The following is a 25,644-nucleotide window of genomic DNA, read 5'->3' as shown; positions in this document are numbered from 1 at the left end:
AATGTTGCACAATACAGCAACATGATAGGCTACCATTTGAAAAAAACACATTCAGCGGTCTCAGTGACAGGATATGAAGCTATATAGCCAACAATAACCTCTATTTAAAGTAAAATGATCCCAAATGTAACAACGGCACGTTCACTTTTTTTTAGTAAATGCTCATAATCACAATAATTTCACAATCCTACTACTAGCCTTTTATTTATACTAAAAAACCTTTTCATTCTGGTAAGGAAGCTGGCATTTTGAGTGGCATTTGCACATTCTGTCATGCCGGTGACTATATATGCCACTTCAGTAGACGTATCTTGCAGTATTAAGGTTTATGATTAATCAGTTCATTGATCCTTAATTTAAATGACAATCGATAATGGGACAGATCATAAATTGACATTTAACAAGGTTACACACTTTAATACTGACTTGTTGTTCAGACAACACATCAAATAATCAGTCTGGGAAAAAATACGCAGTTTTGTGTATCTTTCCTACTAATATCTTTCCTCTGACATTTCATGCAGCTACATTGGACCACCAACCTTCAATCAGGGCTTCCCTAATGTGCTCGTACCTGTAGTCTGCGCTTAACCTCCGATCCACTGCCTGCCCTTATGCAGATCCAAGTGGCTGAATGTATGCCACTCCAACGGTTGTTTAGAGTGCAGGGAAATCTGCTGTAATTGTTCCTGCTGGCACTAATGTGCTAATGGGCGATCAGCAATGCAGGCTGCATTGAGCCGAGCTCCACAGGGCTGTTGTTATTGTGTTGCCGTGTTGTTCTGTGCGACAGTAAGGATCTAATACCATGCAGGGAAGCGTCCGTCACTCGCATGCAGAAATTCACATGATGGCATCTGATAACCAGGAGCAGGCCATGAATGACAAGACCGTGGTTAACGTGATCTTTTTGTGTGTGTGTGCGTGTGTGCGCGCGTTCACAGATGCTTCTTTTCCAGATGGTTGGATATGTCGTGTTCCGAGTTGCCAGATTGCTGGTTTTATGTCAGATTTTGTGTCTGTTGTGAGCGGTTCTGATCATTATCTGTTTGTCTGTCTGCATTATCTCACTCTGTGCATCTGTGTCTCTGGTGGGAGTGTGTGTGGTATTGTGTATGTTTCTGCGTGCAAATGTGAAAGTCTATGTGGCTAAGAAATGGGTGCCGTATAATCTGACTCTCCCTAGATGGAATGAAATAGATCGATATCAGGATGTCACCAAGTCCTTGAACAGGATTTTATTTATCCTGTATTTTCATTGAGGCCCATTCAGAATTGTTTATGTGTTCTGGCAAAGTCATTTTTTTTTTTTTTTTTTTTAAGAAATTAATACTTTTATTCAGCAATGTATCACAGTTTTTATAAAAATATTGAGCAGCACAACTGTTTTTAACATTGAAGATACTAATAAATGTTTCTTGAGCAGCAAATCAGCATATTAGATTTCTGAAGGATCATGTGACACTGAAGACTGGAGTAATGATGCTGAAAATTTAGCTTTGCCATCACAGGAATAAATTATAAAATATATAAAATTAGAAAACTATTTTAAATTGTAATAGTATTTCACATTGTAATAGTTTTATTGTGTTTTGATCAAATAAATACAACTTTGGTGAGACTTCTTTCAAAAAATGAAAAAATCTTGCAAAACTTGAAATGTGGTAGTGTATTGCTTATATTTACTTATCATACGTATTACTAACAGTTGATTTAAAAAAAAAAAAATATATATATATATATATATATATATATATATATATATATATTTAATTATTTTAATTATTTTTACAGTTTTATATATTTTTCCTCTGAAGTTTAAAGTGCATTTTAAACCATTAATAGCTTAAAGGTTTAAAATGCACTTTAAACTTCAGAGGAAAAATATATAAATTAAAAATAAATAAATAAAATATGTATGATGTGACAGCTTTAATAGTAATTTTTTTGTTTTTGTGTTTTAGGAGCATATAATCAAGCACATCCTGACCTCTGCCAGAGATGAGCCTTCTGCACCAGCAAGGTACAAACCCTGAACACCAACACCTTGACCTAGTCATAGCTGTGCCTTTGCAGTTACCACATTTCCTCTCACGTAGACTGCTGTGGTGCTTATGTAAACGACAGAAGTTTGAATTTGGCTCGCAATGTTTCCTATTCCCATTTGCCCCTCACTTTCCACATTTCCTCTCCTAAAAATATGTTGTCTAAGCTAGGTGCACTAAGTAAATTTCTTTACCGAATTATGCATGAAGCAACTAAATTACAGTTGAACATAATTAAATATACGATCCTGTACTAGGATTTTTGACGAATTAAATTTCAATCAGAGGACCAAAAAAAGATTAATATAAATTAGCTCACAAGCTAATTTAGCACACTTAGCTCACAAGACAATACACGATATTGGGTTCACGAGAACGAGACAATATTTTAAGAAATCTTCAATGACAAACTATATGACTGGAAAAATTGTATTTACAAAGTTACAAAATGAAAAAATGAAATGAAAAATGAAAAAATCTGTCATTAATTACTCACGCTCATCTAGTGCTTCCAGGTTCTATGTCAGAATGCAGACTCATTATCGGCCGGCTCCTGCGTCAGCATCACACGCATGCGTCGTGCTGCTCAAGTGATCAGCTTTGGCCAAAACTGAGCTGGCATTCGGACGTAAACAGGGAAGCCTTCACTGTGCTTACTGTGTCAACTGTGCAAGGATAATGACAGGGAAGAGAAGATATTGTTGAATAAAGTCGTTATTTTTGTTTTGTTATTGCGCACAAAAAGTATCGCTTCATAAAATTAAGGTTTAACCACTGCAGTCACGTCGACTGTTTTTACGATGTCTTCAGTACCTTTCTGGACCTTGAAAGTGTCGGTTGAAGGAGTCATATACCTCTCGGATTTCATCAAAAATATCTTAATTTGTGTTCCGAAGATGAGCGAGGGTCTTACAGGTGTGGAATGACATGAGGGTGTGTAATTAATGACAGAGTTTTAATTTTGGTGTGAACTAACCCTTTAAGTACATATATAATAACAATGAAGAAATAATAATGGGTTCAAATAAAGTATCAAAACAAGTAGTCATTTGGATTTATTGAACAACACTGTTAAAATACACAATGTAATATACATAATAAAAATTTAATCGACTACATTATGTATTATAACAAATGCCGGCAGAGGGCTGCCTGGTGATTGTTGTTGTTACACTTAACGGCATGAGACTGATTTTGTGTGGAGCAACATTTACTGTGAACGGAGCTGCTGCATGGAAATAATTAAAGTGTCACGTTTCACCTGCAGCACATATATTTATTTAATTAAATCCCAGCATTTGTGATTTCGCAATAGCACTATGCTATATTATGTTTTTAATTGGTTTTAATATGCTGATATCACAAGACTTCTTTTAACCTCGACGAGAAATATTGTCACATTTTAATGTCGCGAGATCTCATGGCACCAGATCTCATCACACCCCTACTGTAAATGTCAACATGACTAATTGACTAAACATGATTATACAGAGAATACTCTTTATACCGAACAGACAGTAAACATATTATGTCATTGTACATTAAAATACATTATATTAATGTCATAAATATAAATCTTATTTTAAAAGGTGATTGTATCATTAATTCATTAATCATCCCATGTTGTAGCTGGTATAGTAGCCTTACTCGTATTACGATTGCCCTGCTTCATGTTTTTATATTAGAATGTTTCCAGGTCAGTGCATACTCCTTGTTATATTTGGTTTTGAAAAAGAAGCAAGCAAGCAAGCCCCATGCCAGACAGATTAATAGCTCTGTACATTACGGTCGGTGTTAAACTGGTGTGGGGCAACATGTCTGGTCATATCTAGACAGATTAGGAGCAGTGTCATTTAAAGTAATCCAGTACTCAGTAGGATTAGACTGGATCCTTATGGGGCTCAAGTCATTAGAAGCCCCCATAACTCCCTGTGGAAAAAGTTTGGGTGTTTTTCTGGAGAAAAGTTGAGGAAAGCCTTAGATCATAGAAGGAGCAGACAGGAGGCAGGATTAAATATCTATGGCCTAGAGGTTAGGACACGACCCCCAAAACATTGAGCTGGGTACCTCAATTTGACCTTCTCGACAAACCTTCTCTATCTAACTATCTATCTATTGAAGGGGTGTGTGTGTATATATATATATATATATATATATATATATATAATATATATATATATATATATATATATATATATATTAGGGCTGGCAACAGCTGTCAAGCACACGTGAGTCTGTTTTGTTGATGCGCAAACAAATCATGTATTTGTCGACGCGCTGATTGCACATTGATTAATCGCAATTAAAAAAACATTTATCTATTGACAGCCCTAAAATATATATATATATATATATATATATATATATAATCGTTGCTCTCAGGCGGAAACCTCGTACCTCCAAAACACTACTTTTCAGGGAAAAAAACACTGTTTAACCGTTAAACACACTTGCATGTGTCATTATATTATTAACATTTTACCAAAATCAAACTCAAATTTGACTGACAGTTTGAGGATGCAATGGAGTTATGAAGTTTAGTCACATGCTCTTTTTAATACTTTTCATTGGTAAGATATTTGCAAAATCCACTGACAGATGTAAAGGGTGGAAAAAAAAAAAAAAAGTGATGAGAAATGGAGGTGTGAGGTTTCCGCCCAACAGCCACGTTATATTTGAGCTGCACGATTCTGGATAAATTGAGAATCACAAGTTTTTTTGTTTGTTTGTTTGTTTAAAATATTCTCAACTAAACAACAACAAAAAAACTGTAATTTACTAGAGGTTCTGACAAAATATTAATTACTGCAAAAATTAATTCATTTTTTAGAATGAATGAGCACGTTTACATGCACACCAGTATGCTGATAACTCACAAAAATCAGCTTATTGAAATAACCTGTTGTTCAGGTTTACGTGCAAACCAATAACCCGTCAACGCAAGTAAACCGCGTTTACAAGACTTTATTAATAAATCAGGTTATTTCTCGGTAGTGACGTCAAAACGTAATAATTTGTGTATATGACTCTGAGTATTCCATTTGTTATGTAGGTTGTGATGTTAAATAAATCATTAAAAACCGATGAAGAGTATTGCAACATGTCAGCGGGAAATTTACGGACTCATATATATAATCCCCTCATGCAGTTACAGATGCAGAATTTTGACTGTACCACGTATACTTCTGCTGCACGGCATGAACACATTTTTATAATTTTTGGGTCAAGAAAGAGTCTGAGTTAGCAATATATTTCCTCCTCCCAGAGCTTGCTTAATCCGCAGTAAGGATGCTTTCCTGTTGCATATCACACATGCGCACTTAAATAAACCAACAGAAAGCAGGTTAATGCGTTTACATGCCAGGCGAAATCAGGGTAAGGGGCAAAAATCTAGCTGTGACAATCGGTTTATGCTTAAGCTGTTTATGACCTTACTTCGATCAAGGAAAACGGGTTAATGCGTTTACATGACCACGTGCATTGTCGGCTTATTAAGCATAATCGGGTTAAGAACGTATGTAATGTATGTGCATGTAAATGCGCCTACTGATTCACTCATAATAAGACTTCACTTGTTTCATTCCTGGATGAATCAGCGTTTTTGAATGATTCACTGACAAAAACATTTTTTTTAACAGTCATTTGTTGCCACCTACTTGATACAGTTTTTATTTGAAGTGTCAAGTTTTTTAACTAAAAACTTTTATCCCAGTACTTCTGTGATATACACTATAAGACACTTTATATATACACATATATATACTACAGTTGTGGTCGGTAAGATCTTTTTTTGCTAAGAAATTATTATTTATATTCAGCAAGGACACATTAAATTGATTAAAAGTGACAGTAAAGACATTTATAATGCTACATAAATTCAGTGTGCGTATATACACTGTATATATGTAACTAACTTTATATATAAATAACTTTTTTATTACATTTATTTTTATGTATATTTATGCATGTCAAACTTGTAAACATTTCCATTTCCTGATCTAAAACACAAGTATTTTCAAAGGGATTGTGCATTTTCTGTTTTGTCTCATTTCATGTTTATTTATCCATTTATTTTACATCAGATCAAAAAGTTATCTCTGTTTCTTTTTTTCAGGTGTGTGGCACTCTGTAGTCTGGGTATTTGGCTCTGTGAAGAGCTGGTCCATGGCACTCAGCATCCGCAGATCAAAGAAGCGCTTAATGTCATCTGTGTTACTCTCAAGGTAACAAATGCTTGGTTATACAACAAAATATACATGTATTCTGCTGTTAAAGATTGATTATAAACGGAACAGAAGCATCTGTGTTGTAAAAGAACCTTCACTGGCACTGTAAAATGAGCACAGCACAGAAATGATGGCATTGCCCTTGGCCTGAGTCTTCTGAAGCCGTTCCTGATGCCTGGGCTCACTGCACTGGCACAAGTGTGTTCTGTTCATCCAGAAGAAGATTATTCCATACTCCCTGCACCCACCCCTACCAGCCTTCCTAAATCTGGACCGTCAACATGTTTGGCTTCTCTGCTTCTCACAGACAGAAGGCTAATCCACTGAAGAATGTACGCTTCAGAGAGTTCGAGGAATTATTACATTTCTGTCTGAAATGAAGGCTAGGGCCAACAGACACACACATACTCAAACTCTGTTCCAATCAGAAAAGCCTGTTTGTGATCGGGTCGATTTTATTGGCTTTTCTGAGAATCTGTTGTCAGTGGAGGGTTAGACGTGAGGGTCTCTCTCTTTTGGGTGCGTTCCATGAAGTAGAATTAGGCAAAGACTCATCCCGTCTTAATCAGCTCAAATGAGGCCTACAATTTTGTTGTTTTGCACCACACATGTCTGAGCACATTAAAGTTGCTGATTGCTTCTATTTTAACCATTAATACCTTTCTTGCAGTTCTCAAATAAAACCGTTGCCCTGGTGGCCTCGGACATTTTGCACCTGCTCATAAACTACGTTGACGAACTGCAGAAATTCCCGCCTAACACTCCAAAGAAAATAGTGGAGGTAAAGTCAGTCACACTGCAAGTGAGCTGTATTTTAAGTTGAGCCTGATGTGATTTGTTAGAAAGTAACATTAATTTCCTGCTTTTTTAGGTCCTTATTGCAACCATCACTTACCTTCTTCCAGTCACAGAGTCCTCCCCTCATGAGCTGGACAAGAGGGTATGTCTCATTAACATGTGCACCCCAAAACAATGAAAGAACACACTCATATAAATGTGAAATGAATGCTTGTTTTGTTCGGCCAACAGTTTATGATGATTTTTATTAAAGAGAAAGTATACCTAAAAAGGAAAATTCTGCTCACCTTCGTATCTTTTCAATTCTAAATATTATTTTTTTTCTTCTATTGAATACACAAAAAGCGTTATTTTACAGAATGTCTAGGCTGCTCTTTTCAATACAAAGGAAGTTGTTTGTATTCTACTTGTCTGGTCTTATACCCCCTCACTCTCTACATCATTTCCTCTCCTGTGTGCTTTCCTCTAAATAAAAAGTAGAGGGGGTTAACACTTTGTCCTAGCTTGATGCAACATATCAAGTCATTTTCATGTTCTTACTAAAAAAGAAATGCTGTGCAATGACTTGCACCCTATGTTCTTAGTCTAAGCAGATTGATAGCTGTTTCTGTGAGGAATAGGCTGAAATTGCCATTCTGGTTTTGGGTGACATGAGGGTGATGCTGAATTGGGTGTACTTTCGTTTACTGTCTTGGTCACCAGATTTGACTTTTCACAATTATACACCAGAATGTAATTCCTATATACACACACATTTTTTAGTAATACCTTGTTTCAGCAAGGATGCAATAAATTGATCAGAAGTCACAGTAAAGACTTTATCATTGTTACAAATATATATATATATATATATATATATATATATATATATATATATATTTCCAATAAATGCTGTTTATTTAAAAAATCTATCCCTGTTTCAACAAATGTTTTAACAGAAATATTAAGCAGCTCAACTGCTTTCAACATTGATAATAAGAAATTTTTCATGATCACCATATTAAAATGATTTCTTAAAGTGATTAAAATGATCATGTGACACTGAAGACTGTAATGATGCTGAAAGTTCTGCTTTTGCCATCACAGGAATAAATTACATTTTAAAATATATTGAAATCCGAAGCATTTATTTTACATTTTAATAATTTCACAGTTTTTCTTATATACACACACACAGTCAAACCAAAATTTATTCAGACACCTTGAACATTTCATTCATTAATACAGTTTTTAATACAGTTTATTCACTATAATTAAAAAAAAAAAAATGTTAATAAAATATGACAAGATCTCAGAGTTAAACTGTGTCAGGAAAAAAAAAAATATTCTTATGTCACTTAAGCAACTTAAGCAAAACATGGTCAGGTCAAAGTGTCTGAATAATTTTTGGTTCCAAATTTTTATCAATTTTACTGGTAGTCCACTGTATGAAAATATTTTGGGTATAATATGTCACAGTTTACTTTATTTTGCTATCCTCACTTACATAAATGAACTATAGTGTCCTATATATATATAAAACTCTCTTTCCAGCTGGTTGTGTCTCTGCTGCTATGTTTGCTGGACTGGGTGATGGCTCTACCTCCAAAAACTCTCCTCCAGCCAGTCCAAGGTGCCTCAGACAAGGAGAAGACTGACAAGTCTGTCCTAAGCTGCATCTATAAAGTATGAGACCAATCCTCACATCATCTATTTAATATCATTTTTATCTGTAAATTAAGACCCTGTGAAACAGCTAAAGATGTGTGTGCATTATGCTTTATTTCTTTGTATTTCTAACCCCTTTGTCCATTTTACAGGTCCTCCATGGCTGTGTGTATGGGGCACAGAGCTTCAATAACCCCAATTACTTCCCCATTCACCTGTCAGACTTATGCAGCCCAGACTATGACCCTTTTCTACTACTGGAGAACCTGAAGGAGCCAGAGCCACTCCATTCACCTGACTCTGAACGCTCCTCCAAATTGCAGCCCGTCACTGAAGGTGAGTTCATGTCTTGTACTTGTTTAGACCTTCTTTTCATCTCATCCATTTCATCGTTGTGTTTATGTATCTGATATTTCAGTCAGGTTCTGCTCTTTTGTCTTTCTCCTTTTCTTACACCATGTCCTAACCAGGTGTGACATGACAAGTCATTCTGTTCTCACAGAAAGCAAAATCACAAGGCAGCCAATCAGAACGATTAACTGTTTAATATGCAGCTACGAAAAGCACCATTTTCCATTTTTGCACTAGGGCTAGGACAATAAATCGATTAGTCTCGATTTGTGGATCAATTCTGAGATTTTCTGAATGCATCGCGATACTCTCTTGAATTAATTCTGAGCTTAGTTTTTAACAGCAGATGGCACTCTAGGCTAGTTTTTAACCGCGCGCTCAAATGCTCATGAAGAAGAGCGCTGAAGAGCACTCGTGTGTTCGGCTGAGTCTGAGAATGTACTTGCACCTTAGAATGCTTTTATGACACAAGATTAATGTAAACAGTTCACTGCAAACACCCTTGTAATTCGCTTCAACCTTTTTGAACTTTATGAATGATTATTTTATAGAAGGTTCAAGTGGTGTGTGTAAAGGAATTGGAAGCAAGCATAGGACAGCTGTTTCTTCTAAAGCACGCAGTGCCGTCTGCTGTTAAAAACTAAGCTCAGAAACGATTATAGAGAGAATCGAGATGCAATCGGAAAATCTCAGAATCGCTCAAATCATTTATTGATTTATTGCAAAAATGTATTGCCCCAATGAGATGTCACTGTGGGCGGAGCTACCCAAGATGACTAACGAAATTCTTTTCTAACTTTTCATTACATAGCAGCTTTTTACTCAGATTAACATAGAACTGAATTGATCATTTCTCACTGTTGCTACAGGTTAAGACAAAAACATGGATTGACATAGAAGAATTGGACTTGACGCAGTGTTAACCACCACTCACCCATGTTTCTCCCATCTTTATCACTTTCTGTAAAACCTGTCTTAAAACAAGTAGAACAGTAGTAGAACAAATCAGAAGCAGGAATGTCTTCATTCTAAATGTCTTCATCAATGAATCGGTTTGGTCCCTCATACCAGTTTCAGTGTGTATCAGGGAGAGGATGGGCTTGAGATTGACAGCAGGGTGCTGGTTTCCTGTGCTGCCGGTGCTGTGTTTCTCTCCATCAGACGAAAATGTCTAATCATTACAACCCTGAGTGAGACATGTGTCCACCACTTTCCTACCTCCATTACTCTTGAAATTACTCTTACTCCTAGCGCTGAATTCTTGCTGTATCAGAGGGCACTCTGCAGCTGAGGTGGTCTGAACAGAAGACTGCTTCATCAGGATAAAATCCCTCCCCCTGAGAGCTCCAGTCTAAGAATGTTTTGGCTCATTAAGGCTATGGAGGGTGTCGCTGAATGTGATTGGTGTGGTGTGTTGATTGGGGGTAGTGGGCCTCTGGCACGTCGAGTGTACTGGTATTGGGCTGCTCTCTGCATGGTTTCTTTGTAAGTTCTGGCAGTGTGTAAAGGGAGCGTCTCCGGTGGGAGCTTCTTACCAGCATCAAGGCATCTGCACCTCTCGCCAGGCATCCTGCATTCTTTATCACACCCTAATGTCCCCGTATTCACACGAGCTGTCTGCACCTTCACTCATCCCCGCTCTGCAGGAGTTTAACACTGATAGATCTGAAAATCGCTACATCCCTGATGAAACAATTGCTTAAACTTTTTTCCTTTACTTGTTTCTGACACCTTGTCATCACTGCAGTCTGTCTATATATATATATATCTCACTGTTGCTACAGGTTAGCTACAGGTGAGATTATATATATATAATCTCACTTTTATCCACCATATTTTTTAACGCAGAAATAAGGTGTTTTCTTTGAATGTGTGAGATTTCCGATTTATTAGCCACTATAAGGAAATAACGAGAAGAATATCAAAGTGCAGTAAACTGTTAAACTGTTTGCGCTACAAACCAGCATGTTTATAATTAAGGCAATACATTAAAATAATATGGTAATAAATACCAGTTTGCAATATCAAGCAGCATAACGAGCTGTTTTGTACAGCTAAAAATAACTGGAATAACTGACATAATACTGATTTGTCAACACAATGTTAATTAAGATGATGAAATTCTGTAGTTTCCAAATGAATTTAAACTAAGAGTGCTTAAGATGATTAAACTTAAGCTGAGAGAACTTCCCTGTTCATAGTCACTGAAAGCATGTTTAAATTAGCCCAAATATTTCATAAATTAACACTTAAGGAGTGGGAGATGTGAATAATGGGCACTCTAATTGTCTTTGGAAATCTATGAAAATTTCATGTTACAAATACGTCTTTCTATTTCTGTCTGTTTGTAGTGAGGAGCCGTATTCAGCAAGGCCTGATTTCAATTGCGGCACGCACGGTGATATCTCACCTGGTCAACCACCTGGGTCACTGTCCAATGAGTGGTGGTCCGGCCACTTTGACCAGCCAGGTGTGCGAGAACCAGGATAACCCGTACAGCGAGAGCGCAGACCTGACCCAAGAACTCTTTGATGCACCCAACTTGCAGTTCTTCGTGCTTAATGGTACCACCCTGCTGTCCTACCTACAAATCCGGGCAGAGGACGGCCTGCCTGGTGGCGGGATGTCAGCTGGCCTTACGACCACCAGTGCCTGCGTTCGGGTGATCGTGAGAGACATTTCCGGCAAACACTCCTGGGACTCGGCTGTACTGTATGGTCCACCTCATTGCATCATGCCTAGTCAAACTTTGCACCTCTACACATCCTCCAATCAAGGAGGGGGTGGTAGAGAGCGTGGCAGAGATGAGGACAGTCTAGAGAAAGGCAGTCAAGAAGAACCAGAGGATGAAGCTTTTCAGGAGAATGAGGAGGACCTAGATGAGCACGAGGACGAGATGAAAGAAGACAGGGAGGAGGAAGAACTTGAGGAAGAGGACGAGGAGGAAGAGGCGGGTCTGGAACTAATGGCCCCACAGGCCAAACGGCGGTGCAGAGAGGTGATCCCGAGCTGGGACTCCCTGCAGGATGGGGAGGATGCTCTGGACGAGATGCTGCAGTACCTGGGATACTCCAGCCCAGAGTGCCTACAATGTACTGGTGCACCACTGAACATTCCAGCCCCGCAACCCACCTGCGTGTCCGAGAAGCAGGAGAACGACGTCATCAATGCCATCCTGAAGCAGTGTGCCGAGGAGCGGGACTTCACGCTGCATCGTGGGAATGAGCTGAACATGAGGGCCGTAGTGCAGCAAGAGCCAAGCCCGCAGAGACCCCAGTCAGCCTTCTACTACTGCAAACTGCTCCTCAACATACTGGGCATGAACTCCTGGGAGAAGAGGTAAGACTCATTACCGTGAAAACACACATTGTAGTTGCAAACGCCTGGAAATCCATTAGGGTATCCACGGGTACAAATCCTATTTGTAACAAATGTTCTTTGGGGTGGTGTACCCTAGTGTTTACCAACCTTGTCACTGGAGGCATCCCAACAATACACATTTTGGATGTCTCCCTTATCTGACCCTTCCATTTCACTACTTGGACTATTTTAATGATTTGATTCTAGTGTGTTTGATTAGCAAGAGTATTGGGGTGCCTCCAGGAACAGGATTGGGAAACACTGGTATACCCTACTGGTTACAGGTTTGGGATGGTAGCTAAAAATTTGTGATGTCGAACATCTATAGGAGCGATCCTTCAGAAAATGTCCACTTGCAAACACCAGGCCTTATGGTGGGCAAGTGTGGTTTCCCTACGCTAGAGTTGCTAACTGAGAACTTAGAAGTTTTTTAGAAGTCCGAAGACCAGATTCATGAAAAACTTGAGAAAAAATTTCAAGTTCTCAACTATTTTTTTTTTTTTAAGGACATCTTATTTTTTTTCTTAAGAAGAAAATGACAGGCTTTGTTGTTATATGATTTTTGCAGAAAACCCAAAAATTTACTCATTGAAAAACACTGTTTTGCACTACCTGCAGATTACCATAATTAGTGGGAGTTCAGCACTTGGAGTGCCACGTATTTTAAAGATGTATTTAAAAAAAAAAAAGCCTGTCTCAAGTAATACTATCGAGCATTGCAGTTCTTCACAAACTGAACCCCAAGTCATTACTTTCATGTCTACCTAAAAATGAACAGAGAACTGTTTTATTATTTGTTGTTTGAGCGTGTGAGCCTTCAATCAATGCAATCAAGATTTGTTGAAATAGATGGTACATTGATTTAATAAAATACAAAATATTACCAAAAATAGTCCCCTTTTTGGTTAACATTGAGTTTTTGGACAGTTTATTACAAATCACAGAGGCGAATTCCACAAACCATGATTCTGTCAATTCTATTATGTCTTTATCGTAGCTTAACTAGTTTAACCGCCATATAAAAAAGTTTAATCTTTTGGAGTTAAAATTATGTGAATTAAGCGTTCAGCAATACTTCATCAAACCACCCTGCCATTTTCCCCCCCTAAGAGAATCACTACATTGTTTTGCTGGAGTTTGTTAGCACAATCTGGGTGACGTTGTTGAAGGCAGATAATACATGTAAACATCCTGTTTGCTCGCACCTCTCCCTGATTGTGCAGAGCCGTGTTAATCTGCTTTAAACAGTCAACATCTTTTTGATTAGCTTATCCACCAATAGATGCTACAGTGCTGCTCACTTACTGCTCAGTCTCAGTGTCCATCCCCCTCCCTAATTCATAATGGTTCCCCACATTGCATTTCACTGTAAAGGTTCAATCCCATTCCATTTTGTGGTATTACAGAGAATGGTTAAATATTTCCGGATGACAAATAATTGGAAAATTGGGGTTATTTTTCTCCTTGAATGTAATGGCATTAATTTTCATGATATACATGCTCTGTGTTATGAGATTAATGCAGGAAAATTGTTTTTTCACCATTCCCTCATAGAGTTGTCGGGGCGGGGGCGGGAGGGGGGCTTTTCTTCAACAGCTCCGGGTACGGGGTGTGTGTGCACGTACGCAGCTTTTATGGGGGGATTAATTCTTGAGGGGTCTGTTATCTGCCGAGCAGCCGCGGTACTTTTCATTCTTGCCTGATACGCCGGGTGAAAATAAAAAGGCTGCTACCTTTCGAATGTGGCTGGAGGGTTATTATGAGTTGGAGAGCTGGGAGAAAATGCATAGGGGCTGTTTAATGAGGAATTGTCCTGCTGCCGCTCTCCAGGCATTCATGTATCATTTATCCGTGGTCAGAGACTAAGGCATTGCAATCCGCCGGCTCATTGTGTGTGTGAGCGCGCACCTAATGTCAGCCTTTTATGCCGTTCACGCGTTCGCCTCCTGAAATGGCTCACTTTCAATGGAGAAAATGAAGACCATTACATTGCAACAAGCTAATAAAGAGACCCCTGCTCAAAGAAAAGGAGAACAAAACAAAAAGTCCTTTTAGAGAGCATCGTGTGGCTTTTCCACATGACTCATGCGGCCACTTGGAGGGAGGAAATGATAAAGCGGGGGAAAGGGAGAAAGTAACTGAACTATAAAAGCTGCAGACAGAAAAAAAGTTGCTTTATCATTTTATATATATATATATATATATATATATATATATATATATATATATATTTATTTTTATTTATTTATTTTTTGTTTGTTTCTTTTTATGGCATCATGTGAAGGTTTTTCATTTTATGGTTCATCTAAGATGTTTTTCCACATAGGCTCTTCTATTGTTTTTGTTTTTATTTGCGTTTCATTTGCGAGGTCAGACTTTCCCAGGAGTCTGTGAGAAAAACAAGGAAGACTATAATTAAGCAGGCAGGCACATAATGAAAGATATCTAACGCACAGTCTAGAGCAGCGCTTCTCTAAATGAAGTCCGTGGACCATACCAAGGGCATCAAAACAGTCTATCATAAATCTATCATCTCTCTATTGTTCTATCGTTTTATATACCTATATGCCTCTATTTTTTTATCTTTATGTTGTTCTATCCGTCTGTCTGTTTTTTTGTCTATTGTTCTTTATTTATTTATCTATGTATCTATCTGTTTATTTTATCTACCTTCTTTCTTTTTCAATATATAGATGTTGTTGATCACTAATTAACCTGAAGTGATCAAAAATGAGTAATTTTGTAGAATATTTCTCTCCATTAGCTCTTATGTTAAAATGTCCCATCTCTAGGAACAGTTTCCACCTGCTGAAGAAGAATGAAAAACTACTGAGAGAGCTGAAGAATCTGGATTCAAGGCAGTGGTATGTTATGCTACTTTTTATCCAGTGTTGTTTCTTTAAAGCCATTAGGAATGTTGTTGTAAGGGCAGAGGTGAAAAATGATATCGTTTACTGTAGCTGTTATTTTCTATAGTCTGAGAGACCACCTTCATGAAAGTGTACTCCTGTTTGGCTCCTAAATTTGCTTTCTTCTCTATTTACTTTCTGCAGTCGTGAAACACACAAGATTGCTGTGTTTTATGTGGCAGAGGGGCAGGAAGACAAGCACTCAATTCTGTCCAACACAGCTGGGAGTCAGGCGTATGAAGACTTTGTGTCAGGCCTGGGCTGGGAGGTAAGATCTTGACAATTAATTATGTGATATTGTCTTGTATATTTAAGCATTAATTGTAGTGTTTTATAGGATATTTATACATGGGCCCCGACAAACTCTTTTCCTTTGTGTTCAGGTGAACCTAACGAGCCATTGTGGTTTCATGGGCGGCCTGCAGCGGAACAAGAGCACGGGTTTGACCATGCCCTACTTTGCCACCTCTACAGTTGAAGTGATGTTCCATGTTTCCACACGCATGCCTCCGGACTCCGACGACTCGCTCACTAAAAAGGTGAACTTGTAAAAGATGCCATTTCAAAGTAAATTCATGATTTTATTTGGGTTACATGACCAATTTTTGTTTAGATACTATTATAGTATTTATTAATATTTTGAATTAGCTTTTTATACTTTAAGGTTTAATTTTAGTTTTATTAATTTTGTTATGTGCTTTTGTTTTTATTAGTTTTTTTTTTTTATATTTCCTTATAGATTTTATTTTTATTTCCCCCTTCAACTTCATTTCTGTTAGTTGCCAATGCAACATTTCTCTTTTTTTTTTTTTTTCATTTAATATTTGTATTTTATATTTATTTTTAGTTTGCAATTAACAAACCATTTTAATAGTTTTATTCAGCAGTTACAACACTGATTTCTACCACATCTCTGATCCTTAGAATTAAAAAAAAAAAAAAAAAAAAAAAAGCTGTTGCTACTGTACCTTTAGGACTTTATTGTAAATAGCCTCTGCGTTCTGTATGATTTTAATTTCTGCAAAACACATATTTTGAAGAACATTTCAATCCATACAATGAAAGTCAGGGGGATACAAAACATCTAAATGACTAATTTTTGCAGCTTCACCAACTGGGATGGGAGCTTTGCGTCATAAACATATCTACATAGTACACTAATCTCAAAGGAAAAGAAAAAATCCTGTTTTCCATCACTCAAAAACTGTTGATTCTCTAAAGAGTTAAACTTTCCCCCTGCCTGTTCACCTGTGGAAGGCCTTTTAGACTGTAGTCTGTGTGATTTCTTTTCTTTCATTCTTCTGTCTTGAGTTTTCTCCAGCAGTGCAGCTCTTCTCTTCCTGTGCTGTGGGTGAAGTGGGATACTGAACCTCACTGACCTGTGCGTTCACACCTTGTCATTAAACCTAGCCCAGGCTAATCTGAGGGGTGGGACACTTATACCTGCCGAGAGCGGCACTTTTGTGTTTCTGGGTTCCCTGTAGAGAGAAAAGGTCCTCTCTACTATCAGAACAGAGAAAAAGAGAGAGTAATGACTCCTAACAGCCGTACTTTATTCTCTCGTTCTGCCTCACCCACTGGCTTTTATCTCTGTCTCTCTTTTATTTAAAGAGGGGTGTCGCACCCTTTCTTTTTCTCACTGTTCCTCGCAGTCGATGTGACCTCACGGAGAAACATTGCTACATTTTTCTTTTTCTACTCTGCTGTTTCTTCAACTATGGCCACTTTTTTGGCCTGTGGGCTTTTATAAATTAAATGCTCTTAAAACACACTTTTTACGTTCTGACTAGTTTATTTTTTTGTTTACTAATAAAATCCAGCAGTGAATCACATCGCAAATTATGTAGTTTAATAGGATTCAGTGGAAATGATGACTCAAAAAAACATTTTTGAAAAAAAAGAAAGTACAGACTTGCTAAGGCTAATTGATATTTTCTTGCTTAAATTGACAAAATTAGAAGTTGATTGTAAATTATGTTATTAAAATATTCTGTTCAAGTTATATTTACCTTTTTTACTTCACATCAAGTTTTATATTTCATCTCAAGCACACTTTGTCCACTGACTTTTGTCTGCTTGGTGAACAAGTGCGTTAGCTTTTATTGTTATTATTATTAGTATTGGCAAAATTGTTGTTTGTGATGGTAATGACACCACCACTAACAAACAGTTAATGTCTGTACACAGTCCATGTCTGTACATTTGATCAAAAATGTGATCATTTTGTCACATAATAAAGTTTTAAATGTGTTATGATTATTTTTTAAAGATGATCATAGTTTAAAAAATAATATTTTTAAGATTGATTTTCACATTTTAAGAAGAAATTCTGGGTCTGGGAAAAAGGTAAACAATACAATCTAGTAGCAAAATCAAAACAATTGAGGCATTGTAAAAAGTTACCAAGTCCGTTTTAATGTGACCTTCATATAACAAAAAGTACAATGTTGAAAGCTATTAGTTTTAATAAAAAACAACCCATGGGGCATTAAAGTGTCAGTAGTTGAAGAAACACCCGCAAATTTCTGTCTGCATGGGTATTTTTTTCTGTTCACATGGGCAGCACAAATCTAATAATGTGCAGCATTATCCTTAATGAGCTTGGCTGGAAGGCTGTGATATGGGGTTGTTTGTGGAGCAGCCAGCCCCATGCCGAATGACCAATCGCTTGTCATTAGAGCTGTCCCCTCACTTCCTCACTCATACGTCTTCTGGGGCAGAGACGAGGCGATAAGGTGCTAATGCGCCCCAAAGACTTATTAATGAACACTGATAGAAATGTGATATTCCGGCGAGTGACACAGTGGAGAGGGAGGGAGGGCTACAGTGGACCATGAGAGGGACGTTTCATGGGGCGTTAGTTAGGGTGGGAAAGGGGGGCTATAATTAGATTACCACGTTTAATCTAAATGGTCTCGCCTACAGCTTTTTGTGTCTTCTCTGTTTTTATGAGCTGAGCAGGTATGCTGAAAGGGGGTTATGGGATATTGTCGGGAAGATGCTGGGCTGTAATTGGCTTTGCAGAAGGGTGACAAGATGTAAGGTCCATTTTCAGGGCCCACTGTTTAAAAAAAAAAAAAAAAAAAAGATGTTTGATGCTTGCACGGATGAAAGATGAAGTGGATTTTTTTTTTTTTTTTTTAACATCAAGGCAAACTGAAATGTGTTTGCAACTATTTATCTAATATCTTATCTAATATCTTAAAAGTGAAATAGGATATTCAAGTGCTGGACTTTTTGTTTACAAGTATTTGATTGTGGATCGATTGAATCATGTAAAGTAGGTGATTTAAGAAATGAAACCAGGTCAAAATGTATACATCAATGGCTATTAAATGCTTATTTTTGCTCATTTCACATGTTAAGTCATAAGAGGACATTTTCATGTAGAAGTCTTCAAGAGTTTTTTCACCCTTAAATTAATTTTTTTTCACCCTGATGTTGTTCAAATAGGCCACAAAAGAATAAAAAAAAAAAAATCCCACTCTTAATAAAAATTAAGATTAAAATAAAGATAAAAATTACGTAAAAAGTGACATGAAATACAATGCACTTTCTTCTCTGAGGTGAAAATATTTGTTGTGTTCGACACAACAAAAAGTTATCGCATTTACGTCTGTCAGCTGTGATTCTGACAGTCATCAGAGAGAGTTCCGATCCGAAGATATTCAAAGTAACTCCCTTTAACACTGTAAAACCCTGGATTTATGCTCTAGTTACGCCGATCACTTTTTTTTTTTAATAATTCAGACATTTCTTTCCTGCTACATTTTGTGTCATAGAGGTGACAGAGCACATCATGCAATAATAAATCTAATGCAGATCTATATCATCTTATCACATTGAGGACAGGCCGTTTGAATTTCTCTTGCAACGTTGCCACGATCTGCACCACGGGCCACCAAGCGAATGTGGCATTTCTCAGAATGATATTACATGATTAAACAAAGATGGCCCAGATGAAAGAAAATCTCTCAGTCCAGACCACCTTATCGTCCAATAAAACTCCAATCATTTTGTCACACGGACACACACCCTGGAACGAAATGGCAGCCGCCGGTCTGCGGCAGTGCAGCTGAAGGCTGGATGTAATTCATGGCTGTAATTTGAGCACAAGGCGTGGGGTGAAGTGATGTGCGGGGTTGCTGGGCCCGGTGGAAGGGTTTTGGACTGCCGTCCCTGCCCTGCAGGGGAGCTGAGGGGACCTCCACGCCACACACGGCTTTATTCCGCCCAAATTAGATTGGGTCCGTCCCTGTGCTGCATCGCCTATCATGACTCCTCAGAGGCAAATTGGATTTGCAAGGGCTGCTGGAGAGGCTATCCAGAGCACGATCTTCCGATAGCAACTCTAAACCATGTTAACTAGACACTAAAGCGTGTCAGCGCGACCGCCGGTGCCACACGCACACACATTTATTTTTCTGCTTTTTTTCCCTTCCTTTACAGCTGTGGTTTTATGCACTTTTTATTGCCTAACACTAACATGCACTCTAAAGGATCCAATATTAACTTTTTGCCACACTTGCCAATTGCAAGTGAATTGAAAAAAATAATCGGCCATAAATGTTTATAGTCCATAAAAAAAAAAAAATATATATATATATATATATAACAAATTTATTAGACCACCACCCACTGTAAGGTTTGTGACACAGCTGCCTTAAACTAACTATCAATCAATTAATCAATCGATCACACAAAATTTTCATCAAAAGCAAGTCTTTTGGAACAACTAGAAACTATTTGAAAGTAAATAACAACAGAGACTGTGGAAAAGTACATACAAACAATGCCAGCAAAAATGGCCAAAGGAGGCAATACAAAATAAAAATAAAATATATAATTTTTTTGTGTTATGTGTGAATAAAGACTATTTAGTTATTTCATTTTTTTATGTGCCTAATAAATGAAAATAAAAGTTTTAGTTTTAAACAAGTTTTTGACAGTTTCCTAAAATATTTGTGCTTTCTATTTATTCTGACAGGTGGTCTAATAAATTTAAGCACTGTATATGTGTTTTTTTTATGTTTACATTATAAATTGATTGCCCTTATACTAATTAATTATTTTACAAGCTAGTCTTCCTATGACCCGTACTGTTTTAAATAACTTCAGGCGTTGCTGCAGAGCAGAACACTGCAGTTAAAAAATGACTGAGTCCAAAGGACAGAGTTTGTCATTAGTTGCATAAAGGTTGCGGCCGTCGCTCGGGACAGTTGACGGGTCACTGCGCCCATGGCCATGGCAGTGATTGAGCGGGTCCCAGAAAGATGGAGTGATCGTGGGAAGATAGATGAGAAGGGAAGAGGGAGACAGGGTGGCCGTTCTCTCAACTGTCACAGCGCAAGGTTAATAAATGCTGTACTAGATAGCGCTGCACCACGGCTCAGACAACGCACAGTTTAGATTCAATTCAGACCAGTTAGTTTTGTTTTAGAGAACGTGATGGTCATAAAGTATGACTGGCACACAAGCTTAAGGCTTCTTGCACTTTTGCAGTGTAAACAATACATACAGTTGTATTATGGATGTGAACTTCACAAACAATGTGAGGTATCACCATTCCGCCTGAGGTTACTGTAGAGGAACCGTATGTTTGGACAAAAGTATAATCTAAATTGCATCTCCTATGTATCCACTCTCTCCATACAGTTAAGACACCTGGGTAACGATGAAGTGCACATTGTGTGGTCCGAGCATTCGCGAGACTACCGGAGAGGCATCATTCCTACTGAGTTTGGAGACGTGCTCATCATCATATACCCAATGAAGAACCACATGTACAGCATCCAGATCATCAAAAAACCTGAGGTGAGCTCAACACTGAAAAAGGAATGCTGATGTAACGGTTCAGACGAACAAAACCATCATTTAATTACTTTTGATTCCTGTCTGTAACTAGACATGTCATAAACAAAGAGTTTTTTATTTTATTTAGTTCAAATAGATTTGTAAAACATATTTAAATCACTTGATTCCATTAGAAAACTTTGAGGAAAAACTGAGGGATGGCATGATATGTTGAATTATACTCTACTGTTATAAGTTCGGAGTCATTTTTTAAATGTTTTCAATTTTAACTGTGATAATAATAATAAATGTTTCCTATGTGCCAAAACAACATATTAGAATGATTTCTGAAGAATCATGTGACACTGAAGACTGGATTAAAGATGCTGAAAATTCAGCTTTGCAAACACAGGAATAAATGACATTTTAAAATAAATTAAAATAGAAAGTTATTTTAAATGGTAATATTATTTCACAGTACAAATGTTTTTACTGTATTTTTGTTTAAACAAAAGACTTCTCTTAAAGACATTTTTAAAAATCTTACCAACTTTTGAACGGTAGTGTATAAACCTTAAAAACCTAATAAGAAAATTTGACACCTTTGACTCTTTTTAGCACGTTTTTTGAACCGGTTATTTGAAGCAAACTGTCTGACGGGCCTATTGGCTAAATGCATCCAAAGTCCCCAAAACCCTCGGCGCACACTTTGAGGGGAAAAAAAAACGATTTTAACGAATGTCAAAGAAAGAGATCGATATACAGTAAAATAGAGATGTTTGTTTGTGCATCACGCCCATTTGTTTTTCTGTAAATGAGCTCAATGCTTCGTACAGGAGACAGTGGAAGCATATCTGTCTTTGGGCACTACCAGCCATTGCTTCCTGCTCAGTTATGTCAGGGCTAATTGAATGAATGGGATTCTCAGAATCGAATTCCGCTGTGGAGATGGATCTGAGACGAGAGGCACAGTCTTTCATGTAGTCTGAGGAAATGTAGAAAGATGGAGAGATAAAGAAAGACGAGGCCTGGCTTTTATGAAAGTCCATTTAGACCCCATTTCAGTGCATGAGGGCTATTCACTGTGTCTTTTCTGCTTAATGTCAGGGGTTTTTATGTAACCGGCTGAAATACGTCGAAGGTTTTGACATTTCCATGCCTCCTTTTATTTGAAGGATAAAACTACTAGCTTATATGCTGTGTAAAGGCTTGTTCATAGAAATTCTAATACGACTATGTATTTGCAAACAATTTTTATACCAAAACTATTCACTCTGACTGAAAAAAAAATAATTTTAGATACTTGAATATACTAAATAAAATATTTGGTATGTGAGAACAAATAAAATACACTTGTTCAAACGTTTGGGGTCAGTAAGATTTTTTATTTTATTTTTGTAATTAATACTTTTATTCAGCAAGGACACATAAATGACATTTAAGACATTTATAATGTTACAAAAGATTTCGGTTTCAAATAAATGCTGTTCTTTTGAACTCTCAATTCATCAAAAAATTCTGGGAAAAAAGCTATCACAGTTACCATAAAAATATTAAGCTGCACAACATTGTTTTCAACATTGATAATAGTAAGAAATGTTCCTTGTGAAGAACATCAATATTTTAGAATGATTTCTGAAGAATCATGTGACACTGAACTAGTGTATAAAATCAAATGGATCAAAATATAAAAAACAGACCATCACAATATGATATTTTAGACTCAGTGTGTGAAGGAGTTAATAGAGATTCATTGTTTTGTTTTACAATTTTGTCATGCACATTTTTCATGCTGAAAATGTGGACTTGTGGGTGTGTGAATAGCCCTTTATAATGATCGAAATGTGTATTTTATTCCTGTCTCACATTTTGCTCTTCACAGTCCAATAAGTGTTCATATATCATGTCATCTCACTTTCCACAGGTGCCATTCTTCGGTCCTTTGTTTGATGGAGCCATAGTGGATGGAAATATCTTACCCACAGTGGTGCGAGCCACAGCCATCAACGCCAGCAGAGCTCTAAAATCCCTCATTCCTCTTTACCAAAATTTGTATCCTTTTCCCAGACTAATGAGTGCACATTTTGTCATGAAGCCTATTATCATTTGTTGGTACGTTTTCTGCTCTCTCTCCTCCTGCCGTACAGACCTGGCTCACATATATACGGATTGACTTGCAAGCGGTCAGGTTGGTCTCCCTCTCAGAGCGGGAGCAGGTAGAGCCGCTCGATAATTATTGACATCTTATTTCTCAGCTCTGCACATGTAGAGCACCGCTCTCTGCTCACCCAGTCAGGCGGGTGATGGAATCATTCTGATCACCCCTCAGTGCCTGCTAACCATGATGCACTGCCATTTGCTTTTGAAATCCTTCTCTGGCAATTTGCTGTTTTTCCTCCGTCACACAATCTGAATCTCTGCTGTGGTTCTTAATCTTAATGTTTGGGTCTTTTCAACCCCTTTTTTAGTGATATTTATATATGCACAACATACATTGTATCTTAAAAAAAGCTTATATAAGTACTAGCGTTTGCTTGTTTACCTTTACATAATTATCAGGGCTGTCAAAGTAGTGAAAAGCTTTAATAGAAGTTGTTTTTTTATAAATCAAACCCATATGGAACGTTTAACAAAAGTAGCTTCATGTGCACTACCATTCAAAACTTTGGGTTTTTTTTTGAAAGAAGTCTTTTATGCTTACTAAGGCTGCATTTATTTAAGTAATATTGCTGTGAAACATTATTACAATTTAAAATAACTGTTTACTATTTTGATTTTTTTTTTTTAAAGTGTAATTTATCCCTATGATGTCAAAGCTGAGTTTTCGGCAGCCACAGTGTCACATGATCCAGTACTTTTTGGCAAAACCATGATGCATTTTTCCAGGATTCTTTGAGAAATAGAAAAGAAGATTTTGTTTGAAATCTTTTGTAACATTATAAATGTCTTTACTGTCACTTTTGATCAATTTAATGCATTCAGATTAATTACAATTTGTTTATGAAAATTGATTTACAGCCCTAATAATTAGTGGTGCTTGCAAAGGGTAATTCTATTGCTCATGTTTTAAGGAAAGGGATTTGGACCTGTACATGTCCTGCATATCTCAAATCATGTGACTAATGGTTGTGGAATGGTGTGCTGTTGCTTTTCTAAGTGGCGAACGAGAAAAATTCCATAGATTTATATGTAGGACGAACCTGAGCCATATCAGACAAGAAAATCATTGACAGTCAGCTCTTTTGACCCTCATCATCATCACCATCATCATTATCATTTTAATAAGAAAAGAGCACTTTTAAAGGGGACTTATCATGCCTCTTTTCACAAGGTGTAATATAAGTCTCTGATATCCCCAGAATGTGTCTGTGAAGTTTCAGCTCAAAATACCCCACAGATCATTTATTATAGCTTGTCAAATTTGCCCCTATTTGGGTGTGAGCAAAAACACGCCGTTTTTGTGTGTGTCCCTTTAAATACAAATTAGCTGCTGCTCCCAGTCCCCTTTCCAGAAGAGGGCGGAGCTTTAACAGCTCATGCTTCAGTTGCTCAACAGCAACAAAGCTGGAGAATCTCATGCAGAGAAAATGACGATTATCAGTAACAGTGTCTGGCCTTACATTGTTCAAACCGGAGTCGGACGCTGATGGAGAGACTCAGGAAGAAGTTACAACTTTTAGAATGCAACTTGACGTTTCTGAATGGATAGTGGATAAATTTATGTAGTTGCTGTGGAGTTGATGCAACTCATCGACTAGCATGTGCCGTCATGTTAATCTTTTGTGCAAATCCAGCGTTGAATTGACCCTCATTTGTGACGCAGTCCGGTGTAAAGTGAACGCATGGCAACAACACTCTACTACAACAACTCTTCCTCTTCTCTAAAGCAGCCCAACATGGCCTCACCCCCTTTGTTGCGTGTTCTCGGGGGCAGGGTTTATGTAAATTTTGGGCTTTGTGATGTCACCAACCCGGGAAGAAGCTTGTTGTAGTCCCTACCCTATCTCCCTTTGCATTGAACTTTGAGCGTCGTAACTTTGCAGATGTTGTTTATGCTCAAATTTACACACTAACTAAAGTTAAAAAAGTGTAATCATCATCAAACACCCCTTTTAAAGAAAGGTTGAAGGCCTTCAGTCTGAATGAGCCACACAAGCTGGATCTGAACTTGTAAGCAACCACCCACTCATCATACCGGTTTTGCATGGACAAGTGCCACTATAAAAATGTCATTTGTTTTACAATGACAGTTTGTTTTTTGTTTTCGAACTGTTTACAACCACAATTTCATTCACTGTATGCTTTAGATAAGGTTCAATATCTAAACATTTCCAAGTCCAAATCCAGTCTCTCTGGCTTTTTGTTACCGAAGACCTTTAACCTTTCTTTAAGAGCGCTCTTTTCTTATCATAGAGATGCTACTTCCAGAAAACAAAGCAAAGATGGAGAGGAGGGGAGAAAATGAGAGACAGAAAAGGGGGGGAAAGCGATTCTCATCTGCCATGTCCTCCAAGC

At 37.5% G+C, this 25,644-nt stretch overlaps 1 protein-coding gene across 12 annotated transcripts in view; it reads left to right on the top strand.

The window, feature by feature from the left end:
* Positions 1-25,644, top strand: part of ralgapa1 (Ral GTPase activating protein catalytic subunit alpha 1) — an 81,454-nt gene that overhangs the window by 37,553 nt on the left and 18,257 nt on the right. For all 12 annotated transcript variants that reach the window (XM_051868067.1, XM_051868064.1, XM_051868068.1 and 9 more), the window contains 12 exons: positions 1,965-2,023; positions 6,160-6,268; positions 6,942-7,052; positions 7,143-7,211; positions 8,603-8,734; positions 8,869-9,052; positions 11,419-12,406; positions 15,220-15,291; positions 15,481-15,604; positions 15,720-15,875; positions 20,992-21,150; positions 23,054-23,181. In XM_051868067.1, coding sequence (XP_051724027.1) covers positions 1,965-2,023; positions 6,160-6,268; positions 6,942-7,052; positions 7,143-7,211; positions 8,603-8,734; positions 8,869-9,052; positions 11,419-12,406; positions 15,220-15,291; positions 15,481-15,604; positions 15,720-15,875; positions 20,992-21,150; positions 23,054-23,181 — 2,291 coding nt within the window. The remainder of the gene's footprint in view (positions 1-1,964; positions 2,024-6,159; positions 6,269-6,941; positions 7,053-7,142; positions 7,212-8,602; positions 8,735-8,868; positions 9,053-11,418; positions 12,407-15,219; positions 15,292-15,480; positions 15,605-15,719; positions 15,876-20,991; positions 21,151-23,053; positions 23,182-25,644) is intronic.

The sequence above is a fragment of the Ctenopharyngodon idella genome, chromosome 17 (assembly GCF_019924925.1).
Source record: "Ctenopharyngodon idella isolate HZGC_01 chromosome 17, HZGC01, whole genome shotgun sequence".
NCBI classification, from domain to species: Eukaryota; Metazoa; Chordata; class Actinopteri; order Cypriniformes; family Xenocyprididae; genus Ctenopharyngodon; species Ctenopharyngodon idella.
The sequence above is the reverse complement of the archived record's forward strand: the minus strand, read 5'-3'. Positions and strand labels throughout refer to the sequence as shown.